We start from the raw sequence: 23,381 nt of genomic DNA, 5'->3' as shown, positions 1-23,381 counted from the left end.
GTTTCCAAAATTTGAGGCAGTGTCTTGCTGTCTAGCATAGTTTACTTCCATCTCAATCTGCTTCTTTTGAAAACAAGCCACAATTTTGGCTGGATAACTCAGATTTGTTCTTTAAAAACTGCCACAAAAACTTAAAAGCATAATTCATGCTCATCAAAAGCTATGGATCTCTTCCGAAAGTGTAAAATGGAAACGGTTGATTAAATTGTTTTGTGTTTCTTTTGTGTTCATGTTTTTTGTTGTTATTGTCTATTTAAAAGGTTCTATGAAGCATCATCTTACATCCTCCTGAGATCTAAACAATGGAACCAAAGTACAGCCCTGGATTTGATATTTGCTCTGAAATTTTTTCTTTTCTTTGTTTTTTAATTGAGGTCATATTGGCTTATAACATTGTGTCAATTTCAGGTGTACCTTATTGTATTTCAATTTCTGTGTAGACTGCATTATGTTCACCACCAATAGTCTAGTTTTTATGTTACCATATATATGTAATTTGCATTCATTTTTAAAATCCCTATTTTTGGAAGATGACCAGGCTCTTCTTCACTACAAAATATATGTGATTCCGTTGAGCTCTGGGCAGCTTAGCACTGGAAGCTGAGTACAACTTCCAGGTCCCGTCCACTCAGGCCACAGGTCCAGGGGGAATCAGAGGACGTGCTCTCCCACCCACAAAAGTTTCCTGTGAAATTTCAAGTTCAGTGTGTTAGGCTGTCTTGTCATGTTGGTAAACAAACAAACTGCTCCTCTGTGAACCACTAAGAGTTGCATTTCTTAGATCAGGGGAAGCAGCTTGATAAATCTCTTGGAGTTTTCATGACCTAGAGTTGAGCATGTCACTATATACAAATTAACCAAGTATCCAAACTCTGCTACTCTTTCTAACTATCCCATTCTGTGGCTAGTATGAACAGGAGCATGGGGAATATTAACAATTCCATGCTGCCTACCCAAAGGCGCCGCCTGTGTCTGGAACCCCCTGTGATGTAGGTAAGTCAGAATAGCAAGGCTGGATAACTCAGACCTGAATGATTATCAAGGCCACTCTTCATTTTAGAGATGAGGAAGTTGAAGTTAAGAAAGGAGAACTGGTCTGCTCAAGGTCACTTGGTGTGTCTGTGGCACACTCAGGTTTTCCGTCCCTGGTCCAGTGCTCTGTCTGACATCCTGCAGCAGCTAACCTGGTTCAAGCCCTGTGTAAGGTCCCAGAGAACAGGAATGTGGGATGTAGAGTTTGCTAGTATCCATAACTCCTTGAAACTTGCCCACATTTGGGAATGAAAGGCTTTTTAGCATGATGAAACCCTTATAAGACTTCCCCCTCCCAATCTGTCTCTTCTGAGGCAACAGTTACCACTTCTTCAGCACTGACTATTTGTCAGCAGAGTTCTAAGCACTTTACTCATTTACACCTCACCCACAACCGAGTGATAGCTACCATTAGCGCAGTCCCCATTTTACAGATGAGAAAACCGAGGCACTCTAAGGCTACATAATTTGCCCAAGGTCACACTGGTAATTAGTGGAGCTGGGACTCAAATCCGGGCAGTCTAGATCGAGAGGCCATGCTCTGGGCTCTATTATATCCTGGAAGCAGCAGCCTGTTCAAGAAAGGGGAATGAAGATGCCTGTACTAGCCAATTGACATTTTTTTTCTGATTGACGTTTTTGCTACAACTTCACCCTTCAAAGACTCTTGTTCTTCTAGTCGTCTCTCTACATGTGCCTTCCTCCCTGCAGGAACTTCTTAGCAGACCCAATATGTGTGTCACCTACCCCACCTCACTCTCTGGGCCGCTGTCTCTGATCCTCCTGCTCCATCAACACATAGCCTCACTACCCATTTGCCTTTCAAAGGATAACCAGTTGTCCAGTTTATAAACTCCAATTTGACTTTAATTTAATAAATTAAATTCCAAGCCATCACACAGCAATGGACATCATCATCTCCCACATACAGAGGTGCAGCCCTGCTCTTGCTCCATCATCACACAGTCTTTAAATAAAGCCCCTAAAGCCATTTTTTTCTGGGGAAGGCTTCCCACCAGGCTCCTGGCTCCCTCCTTCCAACAGAGCCACTGCTCACAGAGAAGGCATCAAGTACAAAAACGGTAATAAAGGGGGAGGGAGGGATGAGGAGCAGAAGGGGAGGCAGGGTGGTGGGGAGTACCTGCCCCCCATCCCGGGCACCGGCCCGGCTTTCTATAAGCTGCCAGTGTTCTCAGAGGCAGACATTGGTGCTGGTCGGAGTGGGGACCTGAGGGAGGTGTGGGAGCCCCATCCCAAAGGGCATTGCCTACCCTTCTGGGACAGGAAAGAAGGGTCACCTGGGAGAGATGCCCTCTATCATCTGTTCACTGAGGATCCTGAACCACACATATAAATAGAAAAGAGAATAAATAAGGAAGGAAGGATCAGCTGAGGAGCTGAGCACCCTGGGACTCCACTGAGGGGCCAGAGTCAACAGCAGGCAAACAGTTCTGAGGAATGCCCACACATGCCAGGACAGAGCCCTCCTCTTACTCCCAGCCACCCACTCCCTCTTCTATGTCCTCAGCTCTCACAAGCTTCCCTTTGCAAGAACCCTTCCAACTGGCCCCACAGCCCAGAGTGGACAGGGCTTCCTGGAACCCAGAGGGCTTCCCCGGCCCAGGCTGCTGGGAATCCAGGAAGGGGAATGGAAGGGGATGTGGGGAAGGGGCTGAGAGTACTCCTGCCCTCTCCTAGCTCAGGAGGTGAGGAGGGCCCTCAGAGCTGGGGGCTGGGGTTGCCATTGGCCTTGGGTTTGGATTTGAAGGAAAAGCGCTTGATGAGGCGGCGAGAAAAACTGCCAGCCTTCTTTCGGACACTAGGTGTGGCTGTCGCGTTGGAGAGGTCATCGTGTGATTGGCTCAGACCAGCTTCCTTCTGTCGAGGCCTCCGGCGGAAGATGAGCTTGGTGCCGCTGCGCAGGAAACTCACTGTGGGGGAAGAGGGGAGGCTGAGACAGAGAGAGGGGCACAATGGGGGTGGGGTGAGGTGGGGTGCAGAGAAAGGACCAAGCATGGAGGGGTCGAAGATGTAGAACAGAACCAGTCCCTTGGCCTAGAAATCAGCCTTCCTTAGGAAAAAAAGTAGAGACAAAACACGCCCTTTATCCTTCCTGAGAATAAGATGGTAGGGCTCATGGGACTGTGTGCACCCCTGCCTACTGGCCCTGAGGAGGAACGTCATGGGGCCGGCTGCTCTGTGAGGACAGACTTAACGACTGGGCCTCTTTACTATGGAAACATAAAGGCTGAGCAAAGGCTTTTCCTAGAAGCTTATGAAATCGTGAAGGAACAAGGTGGGTTGACACTGACTTGTTTACCAAATTCCAGGATGTGAGCAGGAAGCTGTGTGTCTGGAAAACTTCAAAGAGGTGAATTCAGGACCATCATACTGAGGAAGGTGCTTACACAGCAGGCTTGGGACTTAGGAGTCTCATTATCTCAAGAAGTGATGCAAGCTTAAATCATAAATAGTTAAATACATTCGTGGTTGACAGACTCATTGGCAGAGGGATGAAGATGTCTGGGAGCAAGCCCCACATCCTTAGAAGTTAGAAGCACCACAGCTATCCACGGATTGTGTCACTGCCAGAGGGACACTCCTAGGGTTGGCCCAGGGTAGAATTTCTTATACTCACTGGGGAGAGAGTATAGAATGAAAGGGAAGAAAAAAAAAAAAAAAAGAATGAGGGAAGGAAGATATGTGCTTAGACTCAGGAAGAAAGAAAAATGGATGAAAGGGGAAATACTTTGGCATCCCTTCCTATCACTCAAGCCTGTCAGATCCAGGCCAGGCCCCAAGGCATCAAGTTCCCCTTCTACTCTAGTTTGGCTGAACCAGGCTGGGAACTCTAGTGATCCCTAGGGGAGGAAGGAGAAGGCAAACTGGCTGGAGGCTCCCATGTCCCTCAGTATCCGGTTGGACCCAGGTCATGATACTGGGTATAAAAGAAGAGGGGGGGCTGCCAGTATCTCCTCACCTTTATGATCCTTGAGGCTGCGGGTCTCCAGGGCACCAGTGGACCCTGTTTCTGACTCAACATCATCCACCGATGGCCTCTCAGAAATGTCCGAACGTGTTGTCTCATCCGCTTCCTGGACACTCGTGGGACTGGAGAGGGCATCTAGGGGCCCTGGGGACATGGCTGGTGGGTCTGAGGGAGGCGAAGAGGGACCTCCGCTGGTCCCTGCATCATCCTGCATTGAGGCTTCCAGGGATGCCGCATAGCCCAGGGACAGTGCCAACTCGTCCTGAGCAATGGGCACCTGGCAAGAGGGACAAGTTTTAATGGGCAGGAGTGACCCATTAGGGCTTTCTCCCTATCCCAGCTCTTCTCCCCAGAGCCCCGTTACCTTGGAAACACCAGAGATGATGAGAGTGCTACGCTTGGTGGGTGTCTTCTTGGCTGCCCGCCCGCTGGGCTCAGTGAGCTGGCGAATTGCTGTCTCTGCCACAGGGTCCAAGCCGTTGGAAAGGTGGCTCTCCCCTGCTGGAGGTACAGAGGACAGATAACCTGTCTCTTCCCTGGCTCCTTCCTGGACTTGAACTGTGCCCCATCCAAAGCGGTTTTTGACCCTGGGGCCCCGGTGCCAACCAACACTCACACTTCCCAATTCCCCACTCACGGCTGCTGCTGTGGGAGGTACTGCTGGGGCCACCACTCTCACTCAGCACAGTTGTTGTCTTCTCAGTCACCTCCACCTTGGACGGGGAGCGGGAGGGGGAGTCTGGTGGGTGGGGGAGGGTCAGTGAGCTGCGAGGTGCTTTAGAGTGGCCCCCACCCCCTACTGTCTTTGTTGAGACTTTGGTTGACTCAGAGGGCAGGGGTGACTAAGGGATGATTAATCACAGGGGTAATTAAGAAGATGCCATAGGGACAAAAGGACACCACAGGAACCAAAATGCCACGAGGCCCACTGAGGGTGTGGAGAGATGCCATGAAAATATCGTGAGTATACGGAGATGCACAGGGGTCCATTGGAGGTAGGGGGACTTCCAAAGGACCCCTAGAGATGGGAGAAATGTCATGGAGGGCCCCTGGGAGTGGGAGAAATACACAGAGGCCTTTGGGTTTGTTAGAGGATCCCCCAGGGGGCTGGAATGTTGAGGGTAGAGGAAGGGACAATTAGGCAGTTGGGGCTAGAGGGGGAAGGGAAGAGATCTGTGAAAAGACAAGGGGGATCTTGGGGAGCTGGAAGAGCAGGAGTCCTGTATGAGGGGCTGGCAGATCCAGGATTGAAGGGGGAGAGGACAGCTGGGAAATGGAGGGATGTAAGGGAAAGTTTGACGGAAACAAGGATAATGAGGAAGATGTGGTCGGAGAATAGGGGGAGCTGGAAGCAGGGCTTCCCCTGCCCTTTCCCTGTCCTGCCACGGATCTGCAGTCCGGGGCCCCTGGCTAGAGCTGGGCTCCTCCTCTTTACCTAATTTGCCGTCTACACGGGGCCGGGACTGGACAGTGGTAACCGTGGTGACAATGGTGCCATCGGGCATGATGGTCCGGTCCAGCTCAATCTTCTTGGTGGGCGTGATGCTGGGGCGTGGAGTGGAGGGGGTGGAAGTGCCCAGGTTCCGGGGGGAGCCCTCCTCATACTGAAGCTGCCGAGGGGTGGAAGAGCAAAGAGGCAGGGCCTCAAAGACTGCCCTTCCCCTGTGTGCCCCCACCTTCTCCCAAGGGTCAGCTTCTCACCTCCACTGCCATGGTGGCTGCCGGTCCCAGGGCTTTCCCTGGCCCAGGAATGAGTGGGCACACCTGTCTTCTGGATAGTGGTCTGGAAGGGGAGCCCACAGACAGTGTGGCCTGGCCCAAGAGTTCAGCTGGGGAAGGGGGTGGCACAGTGAGCTGGGCCCATGACCAGGCCCCACTCAGCACCCACCCAGAGGGACCCCTCCCTGCCCCATACTCACTGTCTCCACAGCTGCTGCTCCTCAGCACTTTGAGGGTCAGTTCCCGGCTCTGGGGACCCAGATCCCTGTGGCCAAGAGGAGATGGGGCAGGGAGGGGGAAGATTAGCAAACTGAATCCACGTTTGAGTTGATCACAGACCAGAGGCAGAGGGAGCTGCACATAAATAAGATGGGACAAGTGCCCCAATCAGATTAATTCCTGCCTCCAAATACTCTCTTCTCAAGAGAATGGGACAAGGCTCGAGTGGAGACCGTACTCCTCAGCTGGGCCTTCAAGGCCTCCCTGGTCCTGCCCCATCCTGCCTTCCTAGTCTCTCCATGTCCAAACACCCTCTTTCTTTTGCTCAAGCTGCTCCTTCTGCCAAGAATACTTTTCTCTCACACTCTGTTGAAATCCTGCTCTTGCTCTAAGATGTAGTTTAAATGCCACCTCCTCCATGAAGCCTACTCTGATCCTTATGTGGGATCACATAAGCGCTTCGTGTAAACCTCGACTGGAACACTTATACCATCTTCTTTATGTACATCTGTCTCTGCCTCAAGCCTGCAATCAACTCAGCAGTAGGATGTGGGGGTGTATCTTGGCCAGGTCTGTATCCCCAGGACCTAGGCTGGGCCTGGCATACAATAGGGGCTCACACCAAGGTTTACTGAAAACAGAGCTGATTCATGCCAGGGCTATGCTGGAAGGGTTTGAGCCTCAGTGTGTCCATGGGAGCAGGGGTGGGGGTGGGGGAGTCACTCCTTACAGTGCCAGGTCCTCGGTCCACTCCACCTCTGGGCCAGCCCTCATGGGCTTGGTCCACTTCTGTTGCATGGGGTTGTTGAGTTCAGCTACACAACACAGTTCCCCACTGCCTGTAAGACCAGAAATTAGAGGATGCTCAGATCAAAGATGGGAAGCCACTAAGGAATAGAGAGGCCATCCCCTAGCCACTTCTAGCTCTCACCTTCCAACTCACTCCCCAGGTGAGATGCTCGAAGCTGCCGTAGGAATAACCTGGTAGGTCTGGGGATGGCTGGCTGGGCCTGGGGCAACATGGGTGGCTTCTCACTCGGTACCTAAGAGCAGAAGGAGGTAAAAAGAGCAAGAATCCCAACATAGTACCCTGGGGACAGTATGCATGCAAACTATTTGCTTTGAGTGCCTACTCACCAGGCCTCCAGGGGCAGAGCAAGCCCTGAGGTTGACCATCATGGCTGGCTGGGTGCTGACTATGGCATCCTCGATCAGTTCTTCAATAGTGGAGAGCTCTACTTCCTCCTCACCTCTCTGCAGGGAGGAGAAGAGGAGAACAAAGAGGTGGGGCCTCCAGCTCTGCCTCCCTCTCCTTGCTGTGCTTCTTCCCCGCCAGCCCTACCCCCTTACCTCCCTGGCCTGCAGCTTGGGAAGCACCGTCAGGCTGAGATCTGGGCGATCAGTGAAGGCCCAGGATACAAGCAGTCCCCCACCAGGGATTTCCTCCAGGTTGACTTCCAACTAGGGACAAGGGACAAAGGGATTGGCTTGACTTGCCCCACTCCTCCAACTACTCCCAACTCCCCAGGACCCTTCCTTCCCAAATTCCATCCTAGACAGGAACCAAACTGAAAAGGCTGAGGTAATCGAACCACCCCCTGCCCAACTCAGTTTCCCACATCCCCCTCCACCTGTGTTGGTGGCAGTGTCAGAGTGACGTGGTAGGTCTCCATGGAGACGGCAGCGGGGGACTGCTGGGTCACAGAGACTGGGAACATCACCTCTTCAGCAGAGAGCTGGCAATGCAGCACCTGAGACAGGCGAGGGAAGGAGGGTCAGGCACAGAGGAAGGGAGCTCAACCCTGCTTTGCCCTGCCCTAAATGGGTCAGCAGACCCCTCCCCACTTCAGTTGTCCTTGGGATCACCTTTTTGAGGTCACAAACCCATAAAAGAATCAGATGCAAGCCAAAGACTCCTCTCTCCAGAAAATATAGATCTACACACATGTACCACATTTTGCATGTAACTTCAGTGGGATTCTCAGACCTCCTAAAGCTAATCCTTGGATCCCTAAGGCATGCACGGACTTCAGGTTAAGAACCCTTGGACTAAAGGGAACTCTTGGGACCAGCCCTCCTTAGGCCCTAAAGAAGGCAGTGCCCAGCAGACCCTTACCATGGTGCGCTCTGATTGGTCTACGCAGGTCACGTGACTAATGCTGGCTCCCGGTGGGAGTTGGGGCACCTCTTCAAATGCGATTTGGATGGAGCTCTGAGGGAGTAATGTGGGCATAGGATCAGGTCTCTGGAGCCACCCCCCACAGATCTGGCCTGCTCAGTTGCTAGCTGGGCCCTGGCAGTGTGGAGGCCTCAGCTGCAGGCTGGCTTCTGGTCCCTCCTTAGCTCAGGGCTTTATGACAGGAAGTGCACCCCTCCAACCCTGCCTCTCCAGGGGCCTGCAGCTGCTAGGGAGAACTGGGGAGCTAGACCACCTCAGAGACCAGATCACCTTGAGCTGAAGACCCTAGATTCCTCCTGGAATACCTGGAGCCTCCCTCTTCTCCCTCCACCTTCCTCTTCATCCCCCATTCTACCCCCAAAGAAACGTGTGCATAGAAAACAATAATAAAGGTGTTGGTTGCCACCCATATATAATAGCTGGGCAGAAAGAGACATGGCTGAGCTAAGGGTGAAAGCAATAGGGCCACTTATTCAAGACAAGAGCTGGAGAAACGAGGCTAAGCCTTCTTCCAGATAAATAGGATGTGGAGGCGCAAGAATATGACTCTATCCATATTCTTGGAGATGAAAACTAGCTCAGCAAGGCCTTGGGGAACTTTACCAGAGGGACTGGGAAGAAAAGCAAGCTCAGAGGGCTCAGAGGGGCCCGGCTAATTCCTCAGGGCAGACAGCAGGGTGGTATTAGGGAGCAGAAAGCCGCTTAGCTTAGGTCTTGAAAGAGCTTCCTAATTCTTCCACAGCAGTGGAAGCAACCTACTGCAGCCCCATCTGGAGATCAGGATGGGAAGAAGAATTGAAGAAGAGGCACAGACTGAGCTGGCAGCTCTTCCTTGGGTCTTGGGTTGGGAGGAAACAAATCCGCAATGTTCATTTGCCTGGCAAACCAGGAGAAGCCAAATTTTCTGTTCCTATAGCTGTCTCATTCCAAGGCCAGGCCCAGGGAGATGGGGAGATGGATGCTTGGAACCCCAGTCTCCCCACCCCCTGCAAGGGAGGCCAATGTCCGGCTGAGTCAGCTGTCCTGGGGAGTTGCTCCTGACCCAGGGACAAGGTACAGGAAGAGCTGGGTGGAGGGGTGAGTTGAAGGTATAGACTGACATATGCCATCTGGCTTTCTGCTGGGCAGAGGAGACAGAGCAACTTCTTGTGTGGCCACTTCTGTTTCCAGGCATCTGGAGAGCTAGTAAAGTAAAGCCCCCAGACTAGTGGTGGCTGGAAATGAAGAACTCTCTAAGCAAGGGGCTGATGGACTGGGAAGGCAAGGAGAGATCACTGGGCCAAGATGAGGAGGGCTCCGCGAGAGGGAAGCCTCTACCTCCCACCCCACCTCAATCTTATGACCACGCTTCCTGCCCCACTTCCTGGGAGGCCAGATGCCCATGGTGCAACGGGAGGAAGTAGGCTGGGCTGGTTTGTGACTGACCCTCAAGGGGCAGCTCCAGGCTCATCTACTGGGAAGGGCTTAGATTGTCAATCTGTTTTCCACCTGAACACCTTTCCCTCAACACATACACTGTAGGTCAGCATGCAGAAGGATGTCTTAGTTGTAGCAGTGAAATTACAGAGGGGTGGGAGGTGGGGGGTAATTCAGGCTCCTTGGGGATCTGCCTGATCACACCAAGGATTTGGGGCATGAAAGGCTAGCTGGGTGTGGTGGCATGAGGACCAGGCAATTTCCTTCTGCAGGTGCACCTGTCTCTCTTCTAACCCCCCCACCCACCAACACAACCAGCACCCAGGCTAGACGGAAGTGCCCTCAGGCACAGGGATTAGCGTTGCTATGAGAACAGCAACTTGTGCATGGGTTTGGAGCCAAAGAGTACCCTGACCACAAGAATAGAGGATTTGGGACATAGCGGGATTTCTGCAACCTCTAGCCTCACCTGCACCCTTTTCTCTGATCCCGTAGGGGAAGAGAAGCCATGGGGGTTCCCCAGTTGATCCCCACCCCCATCCGGCTTCCTGGCATGAGCAGTCCCTCCCCTGAAAGCAAAGGCTGAGTGAGCGGACCACGTAGGTGCTCCTGTCCAACTCACCCCGTCCCTGCAGGCCTGCTCGTTCAGCGCTCGCACCCAAGCCCGCTGCCAGTTCTCCCGGAAAGACTTGAAGGCGAAGAGCGACGCCAGGAGGCCCCGGACACCTGGCTCCTCAGCGGCGCCGGCCCGAGTCGCCCGCAGCCGCAGCAACGAGCGCCATACGCCCAGCTCCCGCAGGGAGCCCGCGGGCTCGGCAGCTAAGGCGGGTCCCCGGCCCCGGCCCCGGCGGGCCCGCGCCAGCCACAAGCCCCGGGCATACTGCAGCAGCCAGCCGAACACCGTGAGCAGCGAGGCGGCGAAGAGGATCAGCAGGGCCGCCCAGCCCACGTCCCGCTGCCCCCAGCCCGGATCCATGCTCCGTGCGGGCTCCGGTCCCGGTCCCGGCTCAGGCTCAGCCGCTGCCCCGGGGGAGCATGGCCCGGGCGGGCCGCGGGGCGGGGGCGGGCTCCCCCGGGGCTGGGCGCGCGGGCTCGGGGGCTCTCCGGGGCTGGGTGCCCGGGACTAGTGGGTGCCACAGATCGATGAGAGGAGGTCCTGGGGGGTCTTGACGCTGGGGTCCCTCTCTCTGTGGTCCCGGTCCCTCCTCTGTAGGTCCGGCAGTCCGACCTGGGCTAGTCGTCGGCCAGCGCCCGACTCCTCCCACGGCGCGGGCCCCGCCGGACCCGGGCGGGGACTCGTCTGCAGAGACGCGGGGGCTCCGGGCCGGCACCGGCTCCGGGAGGGTTGCGTGCGCAGAGCTGACACTGACAACACGGCCAGCGCCCCGCCCCCACCCGCCCTTAAAGGAGCCGCACCCGCGCCGGGCGGGGCTTGGTGAGCCCGGCGCTCAGGCGCTGGAGGAGGGCGGGAGGACTAGCCAGGACGGGAGGAGGTTCCGGGGTTGAAAACAGGAGGGATCTTTGACCGCCCCGCCCCATCCTGGAATCGGGGTACTCCTCCTCCCCTGAGCTCGAGCTCTCGGCAAGAGTAGGCAAAGATAACTTCACTTACCTGAGATGCCGCCTCTGCTTTCCCCCACGCTCCTTAGATTTCTATAGTTTAGACCTCTGTGGATAGCATAGACCCCTTCTCCAAACACCCCCAGGCTCAGCAGCACCTTGGCTCCCATTTCCTGGCCAAAGCTAGGCCCTGGGTAAGTAGGTGCAGAGCAGCCCTCTTAGCTAGAAGTGCCTGACAGAGGTCCAGATGATTCCTGCCAGAGAGAGGGCAGAACCTGACCCTGGTAGAGGCTGAGAATAGAACATGGAATATTAAACCTCCTCCATCCCCCCACTCTCCTTCCCCTTGGAGCTAGGACCCAGCAACACCCTATAAACCTCCTTGCTCATGTGGTTTGTTCTGGAGATGTTTCCCAAGCCTGGGGCTGCTTCTGTTTTTAAAAATAATATATTTCCATAGTAACAACTGCTGCCTGTGGAGCACGTGTAGAGGGGGTGGTAATGAGGAGGGAGCTGGCAATGTAGCCCTGGACTATCAATAGATTCAGCCAGATGACCCTGCCATCCAAATATGCGATATCCCAACAGGCACCCCCAAAATAATGTTATAATTACAGTCTAACCTCAGGATCCATCCCTTTTCCTAGATTTAAGGGAGTGGATTCCATTCCTATAGAACAGGGGCTTGTCATTGCTTTCTGGAGACAGGAGGAGGAAAATCATACAAAGGGATTTAAAGGAATCCCTATTCCCCACGAGGCCTTCTTCTCCACATACAGATGGCAAGGTCTTTGGCACACAGCGCCTTCCTTAGAGAGGTAGACAGGGAACGTGTTAAACAGCTCCCTTCCAAATCCAGTCAGTAGTCTGAGGAATGAGTACCTGAGAGTAAACAATGCCTTCTAAAGTGTGGGATCGCAGAGCTAGGCAGAGCCTGGCAGGTCAGCAACAGGGTGCCTGAACCAGAAGAGGTGGTGAGGAAGCCTGGGGCATCCCTGGATTTCACTGTAAGAAATGATGGGGAGGGGGGAGGTGATGGGGTAACCTTGCTGTGGCCCTGCCCATGCATCATCACTGGACTCCAGAAACCATGGAAGATTCCTAGAGTGTGGGTTTCGAATCTTGAGGGGAGGAGAAGAAATGAAATGAAGGGAAGAGAGAACTCAGAGACATGGGGCCAGAACCCAGAGACGCAGGAGGAAGCTGTCAGCGGGCAGAGCAGCTAGGGCTAGGGGAGCAGGCTGCGCAGGAAGTTGTCCAGGCGCAAAGTTTCACTTTGAAGACCCTCTTCCCCCAAGAACCCTTCTTCAGGAACCCTCCAACCTCCCAAGGATCTCAGTTCTCTGAGTTCTTGGATCTCCTTCCTCAGGCCCTCCACTGAGCACTTTGTCCTCTGCTGCCAGATGCTGCTTCACAATTCGGCCTTACATGAGTCTCCCTAGCCGGTCCTCCCAATCTCCCTTCCACTTGTTACTCAGACCTCTAGCATTTATTTCATTCTGCCTTATAGTCTAGCTGGTTGTTTATATGTCTGCTTTTCCCACTCGTCAGGAAGCTGCTGAAGGGTAGGGACCCTTCTTACTCATTTCTCTTCTCTCATATTCAACCAAAGTGCTTTAATAAGCTGAAGTAGCCTCCTTGGGGGAAACAAGTGCGTTTATATCACTTGGTGTCCCCACAGTATTAAGAGTCCCCTATGTACATAGTAGGGATTAGCAAGTTCTTTGTAACTTTAAGAAGTCTAACAGAAAATATTTCAGTATAGACGTAAACCATAAGAATTTCTATACTGTTTCCATCTTTTGAAAATCATTCATGTCATCCCAATAGGAAGGGCAATCTTGGGGCTTGCTTTTGGCTCACAACTTCTGATAAACTGATAGGTGAGAGGCAGGAAGAAAAGGAAAAGCTGCTTGGAAAGAACCACAGATATAGTCCTGCAAGTGTCATAGCCCCAGACTATCCAAAGATGTCTTGTGGTATTTTAGGCACTGTGAAACATTTTTGCCACAGGCTTTGTCAAGCAATCAGACTGAACAGTGGATTGGCCTTGCTCACGGGGAGGCACTAAGGTCTCCCGAGTAGGAGATGAGCATCGCAGACAGTGTCTGCTCCGCCCAAGAAACCAGCGAAAGCCATTGACAGCTCGCCTGATCTGTGGGTCCTAGGACCAGCTTCAGCATTCAGGCAAATGTTTTGAACTTTTACCAGGAAAGGCACAAAATTTCAAGTGAGGCCAAGTCATGTGTTTGTTTGTTTGTTTCTCCTTCTAATCAGTCTAATAATCAACTGGGTATTTACCATCACAGGAAAAAAAATATTCAGATGATATGACAAGTATCCAAGTAACCAGGTTCTGATGGTAACATGTATACGTGGATGATTAATCCCTAGTGTCTTATGTTTGAACAAGCCCCCACCCTCTTCTAGTGGCAGTGGCAGGAGGGTGGGGATGCTAATGATCTCTAGAGAAGAAAGAGACAAAGGCTGGGAAGGAAGATTTATTAGGATTGGCCTCCTAATAAAAAAGGAAACACATACAGACAGTCCCTCAGATCTCCAGGGAGTCTCAGCCTGCTCCTGATCAACAAGATAACTGAAGGCTGCCTCCTCTGAGGCTCCCACAAGCTCCTCCTTTCCACCTGCTCCTGGCGCCTTATTTTCTCCATTTGGAAGGTCCTCCCACCCTTGCCACCTACTAAAATCTTTGGAGATACTACTCCTTCTCAAGGTCCTCTCACTTCCCCTAGTCACAACTAATTGCTCCCTGCATGCGCTCCTAGTGCCTTCTGTACCTCTTTCAGATCAGATCCATTATGTTTGATGATGCCTTATATACAGATATCTGTATGTCCTTAGCCCCATGGGGACACCCTGTGGAACAGAAAACACTTGCCTCTAGGGAGTTCCCAGGCTAAGAGGCACAGATGCACACACACGCCCACACACACATCCAAAAACAATACCAGTGAGATAATAGGTACTGAAAATTTGGTGGAAAATCAATAAATTACTGGGTTTACTTTATATGTATAAAGTATATTTTATATGTATATGGCTTTTTATTGTTAATTAAAGCCATCTTTAAGTAGAAGAGACATTTCACATCTGATTTTGAGAGACAGGAGGAACTATCTTTGGCCTAAAAAGAGTCAACCCGACCCGACTCCTGGAGCACGCTATAATTGAAAGAGCGCACAAAGTGCCAGGATACTTGAGTCCTCTCCGGAACTCCCTGGTAGTGATTTCCTCCCTGAGGAATGGAAATCAGTTGCCAAAGAGCCTCTGTGTGCATGAAAGAGAATGAAGATGCTGGTGAACTCTTATTTGCAAGGAAACAGGTGCCAAGCACGGTAACCTGGAGGAAGAAACCTGACTGGGAGTTTCTCAGGCTCACAGGAAACCACGTGTAAGTCTGGTTCTCCTGCTTCTTCAGCTCTTTCCAACACCTCAGCCTCGCCTCCTCGGATTGGGAGCTTGGACAATGCAGCGATCCAGGACCAAGGAAAGTTAAGAACCGGTTAACTCCAAGGGGACACTCCCAGCCCCTCCAATGGCGATGTGACCCGCTAGGTTGCCTGGCAACGAACTGCTACTGCGGGGGCGCAGGTGGGTGGGACGATGAAGGAAAAGCACAAGAAAAACACGGAGTGGGAGGAGCTTTTCAAGCGTCTACGCTTTAGAATTTACATCATCTTCCAAATTGTAGCTGCGTTTCCTGGAACTGAGTTGAGTTTACCTTGGCTTTCGACTACGCGGGCAACAGGTATTCTACAAGGAGCAGGCGCTGCTCCACATCCTCATCCCTCCAGCCCTCCTCCTTGCTTCCAATAGCCATCTTCTCGCTCCAGAGGTATCCCAGGGTAAACTCGGCGTACTGCCCCTTTAAACGTGACCTGCGGAGGCGGACGGAGCTAAAACTGACGTGGAATCGAGTGTGAGCGGCGTCAGACACGTGGTACAAGGAGTCGTTCATCTTGGAATCGGGCAACGAGTTTTTCCGCTTTTGGCTGTACGTTTTTAATATGATGTTAAAGTATCCGCTTTTGTCTTTTTTCCCTTCCTTTCTTCTTTATTGAAGTATAGTTGACATACAATATTGTGTTAGTTTCGGGTTGACAACATAGTGATTGAACAGTTAATCACGTTACAAAATAATTACCCTGATAAGACTAGTTAACTATCTGTCATTATACAAAGTTATTACAGTATTGTTGACTATATTCCCTGTGCTGTATATTACATCCCCATTACATTTATTTTATGGCTGGAAGTTTGTATCTGTTATCCGCTTCACCTATTTCTCTCTTCCCCCGAACCGCCTCTCCTCTGGCAACCACTAATTTGTTCTGTGTATCTGAGTCTGTTTCTGTTTTGTTTTGTGTTCATTTGTTTTGTTTTTTAGATTCCACATATGAGTGAAATCATATAGTGTTCTTCCTTCTCTGTCTGGTTTATTTCACTCAGCACGATATCCTTTAGATCCATCTGTGTTGTTCCTAATACGTGGAATTCATTCTTTTTTATGGCTAATACTCTATTTTTAAAATAAACAAATTTATTTATATATGTGTGTGTGTTTATATATATATATATAAAACATCTTCTTTATCCATTCATCTACCCGTGGACACTTAGGCTGCTTTCGCTCGTTTCGCATGTTGGCTATTGTAAATAATGCTGCAATGAACATAGGGTTGCGTATATCTTTTCGAATTAGTGTTTTCTTTTTCTTCAAACACCCAGAAGTGGTATTGCTGGATCGTATGGTAGTTCACTAATTTACATTCCTACCAACAGTGCACGAAGGTTCCCTTTTCTCTGGTATTTGTTTTTCTTTAATTGTTTTTCCAAAACACTATGATGACTCAACTTTGGAATAAAGGATGTAGTCTAAAGTAACACTTCTGTCCCTACGCTTATGCCCATATTAAAAATGGCCGCCTCCGCCTTCCGCGGTGATAGTTGCTCTGCGAACAAGATCCGGGCGGAAACAGAGGGTACGCAAGTACGGTGGGGCGGAGCGCAGGATGACTTATAGAGGCTCGCGGGAGTCCCCAGGACAGCTCTAGTCAGAGTTGTTGGGGTTTGCTCAGGCTGGTGTAGGAAAACCCAGCCTGTGGGGAGCGGCCACTTCTTAACTGCTGGGGGCTCAGGGCTTCTGCCCGACTTGCCCGTTATCTGAGGAGCTGGCGGAGCGGACCCCCCGGCCGGTCACCATGTGGGCCTTCCCGGAGTTGCCGATGCCGCTGCTGGTGAATTTGATCGGCTCGCTGCTGGGATTTGTGGCCACACTCACCCTCATCCCCGCCTTCCGTGGCCACTTCATCGCCGCGCGCCTCTGTGGCCAGGACCTCAACAAATCCGACCGGCAGCAGATGTGAGCGGCGGCACACGGGTCCCGGGCTGGGGACAGGGGTGGGCAGGGCAAGAGCGGGGACCTGGGTGCTGGACTGCGCGCGAAGACGGAGCGCTCACCCAGCACACAGCCCGGGACTCTGGGAGGTGAAGGGCAGAACTGTTTAGCACTGGGGAGAGGATGGGGGTGATCCTCGGGTGTATCAGGGACTGCGGCAGGGGTGCCCTCCCCTGCATTAGGTTACTGTAATGCCTGCACTAGTGAGTAACCACACCCCCTTTCCTGTTCCCCCTCCACCCCTTTTCTGCTGGGACACAGCCCAGAGTCCCAGGGAGTGATCAGCGGTGCTGTTTTCCTTATCATCCTCTTCTGCTTCATCCCTTTCCCTTTCCTGAACTGCTTTGTGGAGGAGCAGTGTAAAGCCTTCCCCCACCACGAAGTAAGTGGGTTAGTGGGGGCGGTTGCCTGGGGTTGGGGGCTGGGAGCTACCTGAGAGAGTTGGGGGTGTTTGGGCTTAGGGGAGGGGCTGAGGAAGGAACGAAAAGACAGGCGTTTTTGAAAGGAAAGGTGAAGTGGGAGTAGGCTCCAGCTGTGACCTGCGCGAGCCTCCCCCAGTTTGTGGCCCTGATAGGTGCGCTCCTTGCCATCTGCTGCATGATTTTTCTGGGCTTCGCGGATGATGTACTGAATCTGCGCTGGCGCCATAAGCTGCTGCTGCCCACAGCTGCCTCACTACCTCTTCTCATGGTCTATTTTACCAACTTTGGCAACACGACCATTGTGGTACCCAAGCCTTTCCGTCCAATTCTTGGCCTGCATCTGGACTTGGGTGAGTAGCCCTGCCACCACTGCCCCTATGGCCCCTACTTCAGGGCACCCTTACTCCGTGAGACATCCAGCAAAGCATCCTTCCTGGTGTTCCACATTCTCCTCCAAGTGTCCCTGTGTCTTCTCAGATCCTTCCTGTTGGCCCTTCATCCTATCCTCTGTCCTCACCACTTGTCTCAGAAGGCTATTCTTCAATCATCATTCTATAGGTGATACTCCTTTTCTTTCTGTCTTCTCCCCCTCTAGGGATCCTGTACTATGTCTACATGGGGCTGCTGGCAGTATTCTGTACCAATGCCATCAATATCCTAGCAGGAATTAACGGCCTAGAGGCTGGCCAGTCGTTAGTCATTTCTGCTTCCATCATTGTCTTCAACCTGGTGGAGCTGGAAGGTAGGTGGGATTGGAGGTAAAGAAAAGTCTGAGTGTTACGTTTTCCTGATATCTGGCTTTGGGGAATTCAGAAAGAAAGCAATATGTGAGTAATTATAGAAGCTAAGGGAACCTATTTACTTTGCAAATAACTAAGATTCATTAAATGTGAGAAAGGAAGATAGCAGCCCTGTCATTTATAGCCGGATTGGCACTAATTGGTAGGCTGTGGTCTTCTCTTATTGAACATAAACAATTTCATAGAACTTGAAAATCAGACAGGGTCACTCTGTGACCATGATCAAGTAAGACAAAAACCAGACCCCTCCATAACCATGTGTGAGCATAGATAAAACTACAAGAACACTGTGCATCCCACAAAAATGACCAAGCTGCCCCTGTTCTGGCTAATATGAGTGATTGCTGCTTCCTTCAGATAACCACTGAAGAGTTCCTCCCACGTCCTAGATAAAAATTAAGATGAATTAATAATTAATAAAAATTAGGGGCTGGCCCCGTGGCCGAGTGGTTAAGTTCGCACACTCTGCTGCAGGCGGCCCAGTGTTTCGTTGGTTTGAATCCTGGGCGCAGACATGACACTGTTCATCAAACCACGCTGAGGCAGCGTCCCACATGCCACAACTAGAAGGACCCACAACAAAGAATATACAACTATGTACTGGGGAGCTTTGGGGAGAAAAAGGAAAAAATTAAAATCTTTGAAAAAAAAAATAATAATTAATAAAAATTATTAAGAATTACTCCTGCTGACAGCACCCAGTCCAGGGCAAAACAGTGCCTCCTTGCATCCTCCCCAGAATTACTTAAATCCTATAACAAGTCTGCCTAACTCCCCCTTACTCAGGCATCCTGTGATTCCTCGTGGCGTGTGGTTTCCAGTCTCCCTTGTTACAACAAGTCAGTAAACCCAGCTTTGACTACAGATGTGTTTCTGGTGGTCTTTGGCTGATAGACATCAGTAAGTGCTTATTAAAGCTAAGAGCACTTTTAAAACATGATCTCCTTTAAACTTTGTAACCAAGCTCTTTGTGGCAGCTGTTGTCGTCAACTGTATTTTACAGATGAGGAAACTGAGCTTTAGAAAAGTTAAATGTGTCGTGATCAAGGTTGCACAGTTAGGAAGTAAAGCTGGCATTCAAAGCTAGGGCTGAACAGTCTAAACCAAATTTAAGACAGTAACTAGTTTAGGAAGAGTTCATGAAAGAGGTGGAATATTGGCAATTGCCTGCATGACATAAAAGGGGTAGTAACTTCTTGAATGTCACTTGGGAGAGGTGGACAGTACAGCTTGGGACAGAACTTAGACACAGACAAAAATAGGACCAAGCAATGCAGGGGAAGTGGCTATCAACTTTTCCTTCTTTCTTTCCCCCTGCTTCCAAAGGTGATTATCGAGATGATCATGTGTTTTCCCTCTACTTCATGATACCCTTTTTTTTCACCACCTTGGGATTGCTCTATCATAACTGGTAAGTAGGACTATTGATAAGGGGACAACTATTTGAACATGAGGCAAGTATGGTCCTGATCATGACCATCTGCTGGTGGAGAAGCTATACCTGCGCATAGCTGTGTTGAGTGTTTTCTGCGTCTTCAGTTGGTAATATTCTTAAATTGCTCTCTACGCAGCAGTAGTTGGGCACAAGTGCTGTGGAACCCCCAGGAAGAGATGAATTCAGGGCCTTGGGTCCTGGAGAGTTGCTGGGAGAGTTAGAGTCTCCTTCGAGCCAGAACTGGGGTCAAGACTAGCCTCGTACCAAGGTGTGGGATGTGAGAGGATTGGTCATGCCTCTTGCCACTGGCTCAGGTTCTCTCCCCTGCACAGGTACCCATCACGGGTGTTTGTGGGAGATACCTTCTGTTACTTTGCTGGCATGACCTTTGCCGTGGTGGGCATCTTGGGACACTTCAGCAAGACCATGCTACTCTTCTTCATGCCCCAGGTGTTCAACTTCCTCTACTCACTGCCTCAACTCCTGCATATCATCCCGTGCCCTCGCCACCGTATACCCAGGTAGCCACTTAGGGCTTGAAAGGGACATCATAGCTTTTTCACTTGGGATGCATAAAGTCAGCCTTATAAATTTGCTGTGCAAAGGGAGTGGGCCCAAAGAAGAGCTAACTCTTTCCATGTAGTTGGCCCTTTATAAATTACAGAGCACGTTTACTTACATAATCTTATTTAATGTTCACAGCAGCTCTGATCACACAGTAGTAAGCAGCAGAGCCAGAAATAGATGTCAGGTTGTTTGACTCCACATTCGGTGCTCTTCCTAGTAATTAACCGCCATGAGGAGAGTTCTTTGACTAGTTGCCCAGTCACATAAAGCTCTCTTCCCCCTGCAGACTCAATACCAAGACAGGCAAACTGGAGATGAGCTATTCCAAGTTCAAGACCAAGAGCCTCTCTTTCTTGGGCACCTTTATTCTAAAGGTAACAGGATAACAAGGAGGTAGGGCCGCTACCCTGAATGGGGAACCTAGGCCTGCGTCAGATCCAAGGGGAGTTTGGAAGCATTAGGCAGATCGCATTCCTGAAGCATAGGTATTAGCTGAAGTTCTCTCCACCCCTGGCCCCTCCAGGTAGCAGAGAGCCTCCAGCTTGTGACAGTGCGCCAGAGTGAGAATGAGGATGGTGCCTTCACCGAGTGTAACAACATGACCCTCATTAACTTGCTACTTAAAGTCTTTGGGCCCATGCATGAGAGAAATCTCACCCTGTTCCTGCTGCTGCTACAGGTACGGTTGAGGATGGGGTTCACGCCTCTTTGTCTCCCTTTCTCCATGGTTCTTACTCTAGTCCATTTCTCCTTGCAGATCCTGGGCAGTGCTGTCACCTTCTCCATTCGGTACCAGCTTGTCCGACTCTTCTATGATGTCTGAGTCCCGTGATCATTGCCCTTTACTTCACAGTCTCGGGGGTTCCTGACTCAGGCCAACCTCTTTCTGGACCAGGACTGCCTTCTGGCCCAGGCCTCTCCCACCCTTCATTTTCCTACAGATTTTGTCCTCAGCATTTCCTTTGCCCTGTGATTATGGACATCCTGGGCTTTTCTTGCCCTCTGGTGATTATTGATTGGACTTCGCCTATGGCTTTCTTCAACTTGCCACTCTCCCTCTCCATCCCATCTTTGCAGCCTCCTAAGGTGGGATACTGAAGCTTTTATGCAGTTATCTACAACTCTGACTCTCAAGGAATTTGTTGGGCCTGGGGCTAGAACCCTGGCTGCGGATAGGGACACAGGCTGGAAAGATGACTTGACATTTGCCTATAAATTAAGTATTCTAATTAGTAAGAGCTGACCTGGGGGCCAAGTGCTCCTTGTGGTGACAATAAAGTGGTTTTTTCTTTTTGTCGTTCCTGTAGGTGTATTTCCTATATGGGCTTTTTAGGGTAGATTGGGAGGGTTGGTGGAGGCAGCTCCTCCAAGAGGATGCCTCTCTCCGCCCCAACCTTTTTCTTTTCAGTACACCAGGCCCCTTCTATGAAGAAGTGAACAGAAAGAGCTGAGACCAGGCAGAACACGTTGAATAAATATTGAAATCCTGATACTTCAGGTGGCATGGAGGGCCATAGGATTGGAGTTATCTGTTCTCTGTTTTGGGATCGAATTTTCACGGAGTCTCATTTCTTTCCTTTTTCACTATCCCTTTGCCGCATAGGAGGGGAGAGGAGTGGGGAGGGAGTGAGAGACCTGAGGGGGAGGCAGAGATAAGTGTAGTATTGACCGCTTTCCTTTAAAAATCCAGGCCGGCCCAGATTTCCCAGAGGCTCTTGAGGCGACTTCAGACTCCACCCCCTTTGTCTTCCGGTTCTGGTCTCCGGCTGTAGCGTTTAAATCTCGCGCGCTTCACATGGATTGGCTACATCTGGGAGTGGTTGGCTGTCCGCGTGCCGCCACTCCTCCTCGCCTTTTTACCCGGGCAAAGGGTTTTCAAATTTGACCAATCGGCGGGCGCGCTCCCTCAGCCGAGGCACGTCACTGAAGGGTTAATCGCAACCAACCGGAGGCGGGTATTAGAGAAAAGAGCCAATCAGGAGGGCGCGGAGGTGTGCCCTGGGGGCTTATAAGGGCGGCCTGTGGGCGCGCGCGGCGGCAGTTGGACTGCGGCGGGCGGCTCCTCGTTGGCGTTCTCGAGGCGGACCTCTTCTCCGTTTTTCTACCTCGCGCACCATGTCGGGCCGCGGCAAGACCGGCGGCAAGGCCCGCGCCAAGGCCAAGTCGCGCTCGTCGCGGGCCGGCCTCCAGTTCCCGGTGGGCCGCGTACACCGGCTGTTGCGGAAGGGTCACTACGCCGAGCGGGTCGGCGCCGGCGCGCCGGTGTACCTGGCGGCGGTGCTCGAGTATCTCACCGCGGAGATTTTGGAGCTGGCGGGCAACGCGGCCCGCGACAACAAGAAGACGCGGATCATTCCCCGCCACCTGCAGCTGGCCATCCGCAACGACGAAGAGCTCAACAAGCTGCTGGGCGGCGTGACGATCGCTCAGGGAGGCGTTCTGCCCAACATCCAGGCCGTGCTGCTGCCCAAGAAGACCAGCGCCACCGTGGGGCCGAAGGCACCCGCGGGCGGCAAGAAGGCCACCCAGGCCTCCCAGGAGTACTGAGGGGCGCCCGCGTCGCCCCAGGCCGCCCGGCCCCCCAATGCCACCACAAAGGCCCTTTTAAGGGCCACTACAGCCCTCACGGAAAGAGCTGGGCCACGCCGGGCTCCGGGACGAGCGGCCGCGGCGCTCGGCCTCCCCTCCTCATCCCCGCCGCCGCCGCCCGCCCCTCCCCCTCGCGGGCCCCGGCTCCCGTTCTCCGGAGAGGGGCGGCCGCCCGGCCCCGGCTCTGCTCGGCTGGCACCCCGGAGCTCGTGACTCGGCCGGCCTGTCCTCGGAGCCGCCGATGGGCCGCGGGGAGCCGCGGCGCCTTCTGGAAGACTTGGCTGGCCGCTCTGACGCAGGGCTGAGCTGAGGCGCGCGGCGGGCCGGCGGCCGCCAGCAGACCCCTGCAGCCTGGTCGTCCGGGACTTCTCCAGCTTGGTGCTTGGTCGGGACCTGTCAGACAGGACTGCGGATTTCCAGGCTCCGGTGGGGAGAAATGGATCGCTTCGTGTGTCCTGGTGCCCCTTTTGCTGCCCCATCCGGGCTTTCGCATCAGCCTCCTCCATTCTCATCCGCGGGCCTGTGCGGTGCGGCCAGGACGGAGCACTGTAACGGGGACATCTCTCCTCCGGAGACGACTGCCTCCCAGGAGGAGCTGGGGGGAGGGGCGAGGCCTCCGGTCCGGGTCCCCGGCCGGCCGTGTGGACAGCGGGAGTTGTGCGCGCTGCTGCGGCCGCCCGGCAGCGAGGCCTTCGGGCCTGCCCACTCCGCCCCGCTTCCCTTCCAGCAGCTCCGCTCGGCAAGCCAAGCTCCTAGATACCAGCACAAGTCCGTTAGTCCCGTCTGGACTGAGCCTCCGGCTTTTGAACTGGAATTTTGCAGCTAACCCATCCAAGACTAGTACCTTAGGTATTGGGGAGTTTGAGATGGACTAATTTTGTTTATTAAAGGGTTGTTTTTTAAGAAGGAGTCTCCGTTTTCATTTTGTGAAAGTTGTAAGATTGATGACTTTGTAGACTATTCTCGTGAGGTAGTGGGGGTGGGGGGCTATGGATATAAGGCTCTATGGTTTACTCGAGAGGAGCAAGCCATCGTTTT

General features: G+C 52.3%; 3 protein-coding genes and 1 long non-coding RNA gene across 6 annotated transcripts; 2 read left to right on the top strand and 2 right to left on the bottom strand.

Moving 5' to 3' along the window:
- Positions 1-1,877: 1,877 nt before the first annotated feature.
- C2CD2L (C2CD2 like) lies at positions 1,878-10,886 on the bottom strand. 3 transcript variants are annotated; one of them, XM_023644966.2, is made up of 14 exons: positions 10,177-10,886; positions 8,076-8,171; positions 7,591-7,710; positions 7,310-7,420; positions 7,097-7,213; positions 6,891-7,002; positions 6,690-6,798; positions 5,941-6,005; positions 5,723-5,850; positions 5,457-5,631; positions 4,659-4,760; positions 4,386-4,519; positions 4,013-4,298; positions 1,878-2,963 (listed from the first exon to the last, which is right to left on the bottom strand). In XM_023644966.2, exons 1-14 carry the CDS (start codon positions 10,528-10,530, stop codon positions 2,752-2,754), a joined length of 2,121 nt encoding a protein of 706 aa, XP_023500734.2. In that variant the 5' UTR covers positions 10,531-10,886; the 3' UTR covers positions 1,878-2,751. The 3 variants fall into 3 exon arrangements, with proteins under 3 accessions (XP_023500734.2, XP_023500733.2, XP_023500735.2); XM_023644965.2 differs by having other exon boundaries at positions 4,386-4,522; positions 10,177-10,678; XM_023644967.2 differs by lacking the exon at positions 4,659-4,760 and having other exon boundaries at positions 4,386-4,522; positions 10,177-10,678.
- A 349-nt stretch (positions 10,887-11,235) lies between these two features.
- On the bottom strand, positions 11,236-14,989 carry LOC138925094 (uncharacterized). Its single transcript, XR_011440794.1, has 3 exons — positions 14,854-14,989; positions 11,997-12,119; positions 11,236-11,368 (listed from the first exon to the last, which is right to left on the bottom strand). It is a non-coding gene; the product is annotated as an uncharacterized lncRNA (long non-coding RNA).
- Positions 14,815-21,047, top strand: DPAGT1 (dolichyl-phosphate N-acetylglucosaminephosphotransferase 1). Its single transcript, XM_001503132.6, has 9 exons — positions 14,815-16,494; positions 16,792-16,912; positions 17,089-17,302; positions 17,548-17,694; positions 19,079-19,163; positions 19,520-19,708; positions 20,041-20,128; positions 20,278-20,433; positions 20,512-21,047. Exons 1-9 carry the CDS (start codon positions 16,334-16,336, stop codon positions 20,575-20,577), a joined length of 1,227 nt encoding a protein of 408 aa, XP_001503182.1. The 5' UTR covers positions 14,815-16,333; the 3' UTR covers positions 20,578-21,047.
- An 822-nt stretch (positions 21,048-21,869) lies between these two features.
- H2AX (H2A.X histone) lies at positions 21,870-23,249 on the top strand. Its single transcript, XM_023644969.2, has one exon. It carries the CDS (start codon positions 21,870-21,872, stop codon positions 22,299-22,301), a length of 432 nt encoding a protein of 143 aa, XP_023500737.1. The 3' UTR covers positions 22,302-23,249.
- The last annotated feature ends 132 nt before the right edge of the window (positions 23,250-23,381 follow it).

Source organism: Equus caballus, chromosome 7, assembly GCF_041296265.1.
Source record: "Equus caballus isolate H_3958 breed thoroughbred chromosome 7, TB-T2T, whole genome shotgun sequence".
Lineage (NCBI taxonomy): Eukaryota > Metazoa > Chordata > Mammalia > Perissodactyla > Equidae > Equus > Equus caballus.
The sequence above is the reverse complement of the archived record's forward strand: the minus strand, read 5'-3'. Positions and strand labels throughout refer to the sequence as shown.

Excerpts from the sequence above, each read along its gene's own strand:
- C2CD2L (XM_023644965.2), bottom strand. The coding sequence starts at position 10,530 with ATGGATCCGGGCTGGGGGCAGCGGGACGTGGGCTGGGCGGCCCTGCTG. Across the intron at positions 5,632-5,722 it reads CAGCCACCATGGCAGTGGAG|CTTCAGTATGAGGAGGGCTC; the intron begins GTGAGAAGCTGA and ends ACCCCTCGGCAG. Across the intron at positions 4,761-5,456 it reads CCGTGTAGACGGCAAATTAG|ACTCCCCCTCCCGCTCCCCG; the intron begins GTAAAGAGGAGG and ends CCCACCCACCAG.
- H2AX (XM_023644969.2), top strand. The coding sequence starts at position 21,870 with ATGTCGGGCCGCGGCAAGACCGGCGGCAAGGCCCGCGCCAAGGCCAAG.
- DPAGT1 (XM_001503132.6), top strand. The coding sequence starts at position 16,334 with ATGTGGGCCTTCCCGGAGTTGCCGATGCCGCTGCTGGTGAATTTGATC. Across the intron at positions 17,695-19,078 it reads CAACCTGGTGGAGCTGGAAG|GTGATTATCGAGATGATCAT; the intron begins GTAGGTGGGATT and ends CTGCTTCCAAAG. Across the intron at positions 19,709-20,040 it reads CCTCGCCACCGTATACCCAG|ACTCAATACCAAGACAGGCA; the intron begins GTAGCCACTTAG and ends TTCCCCCTGCAG.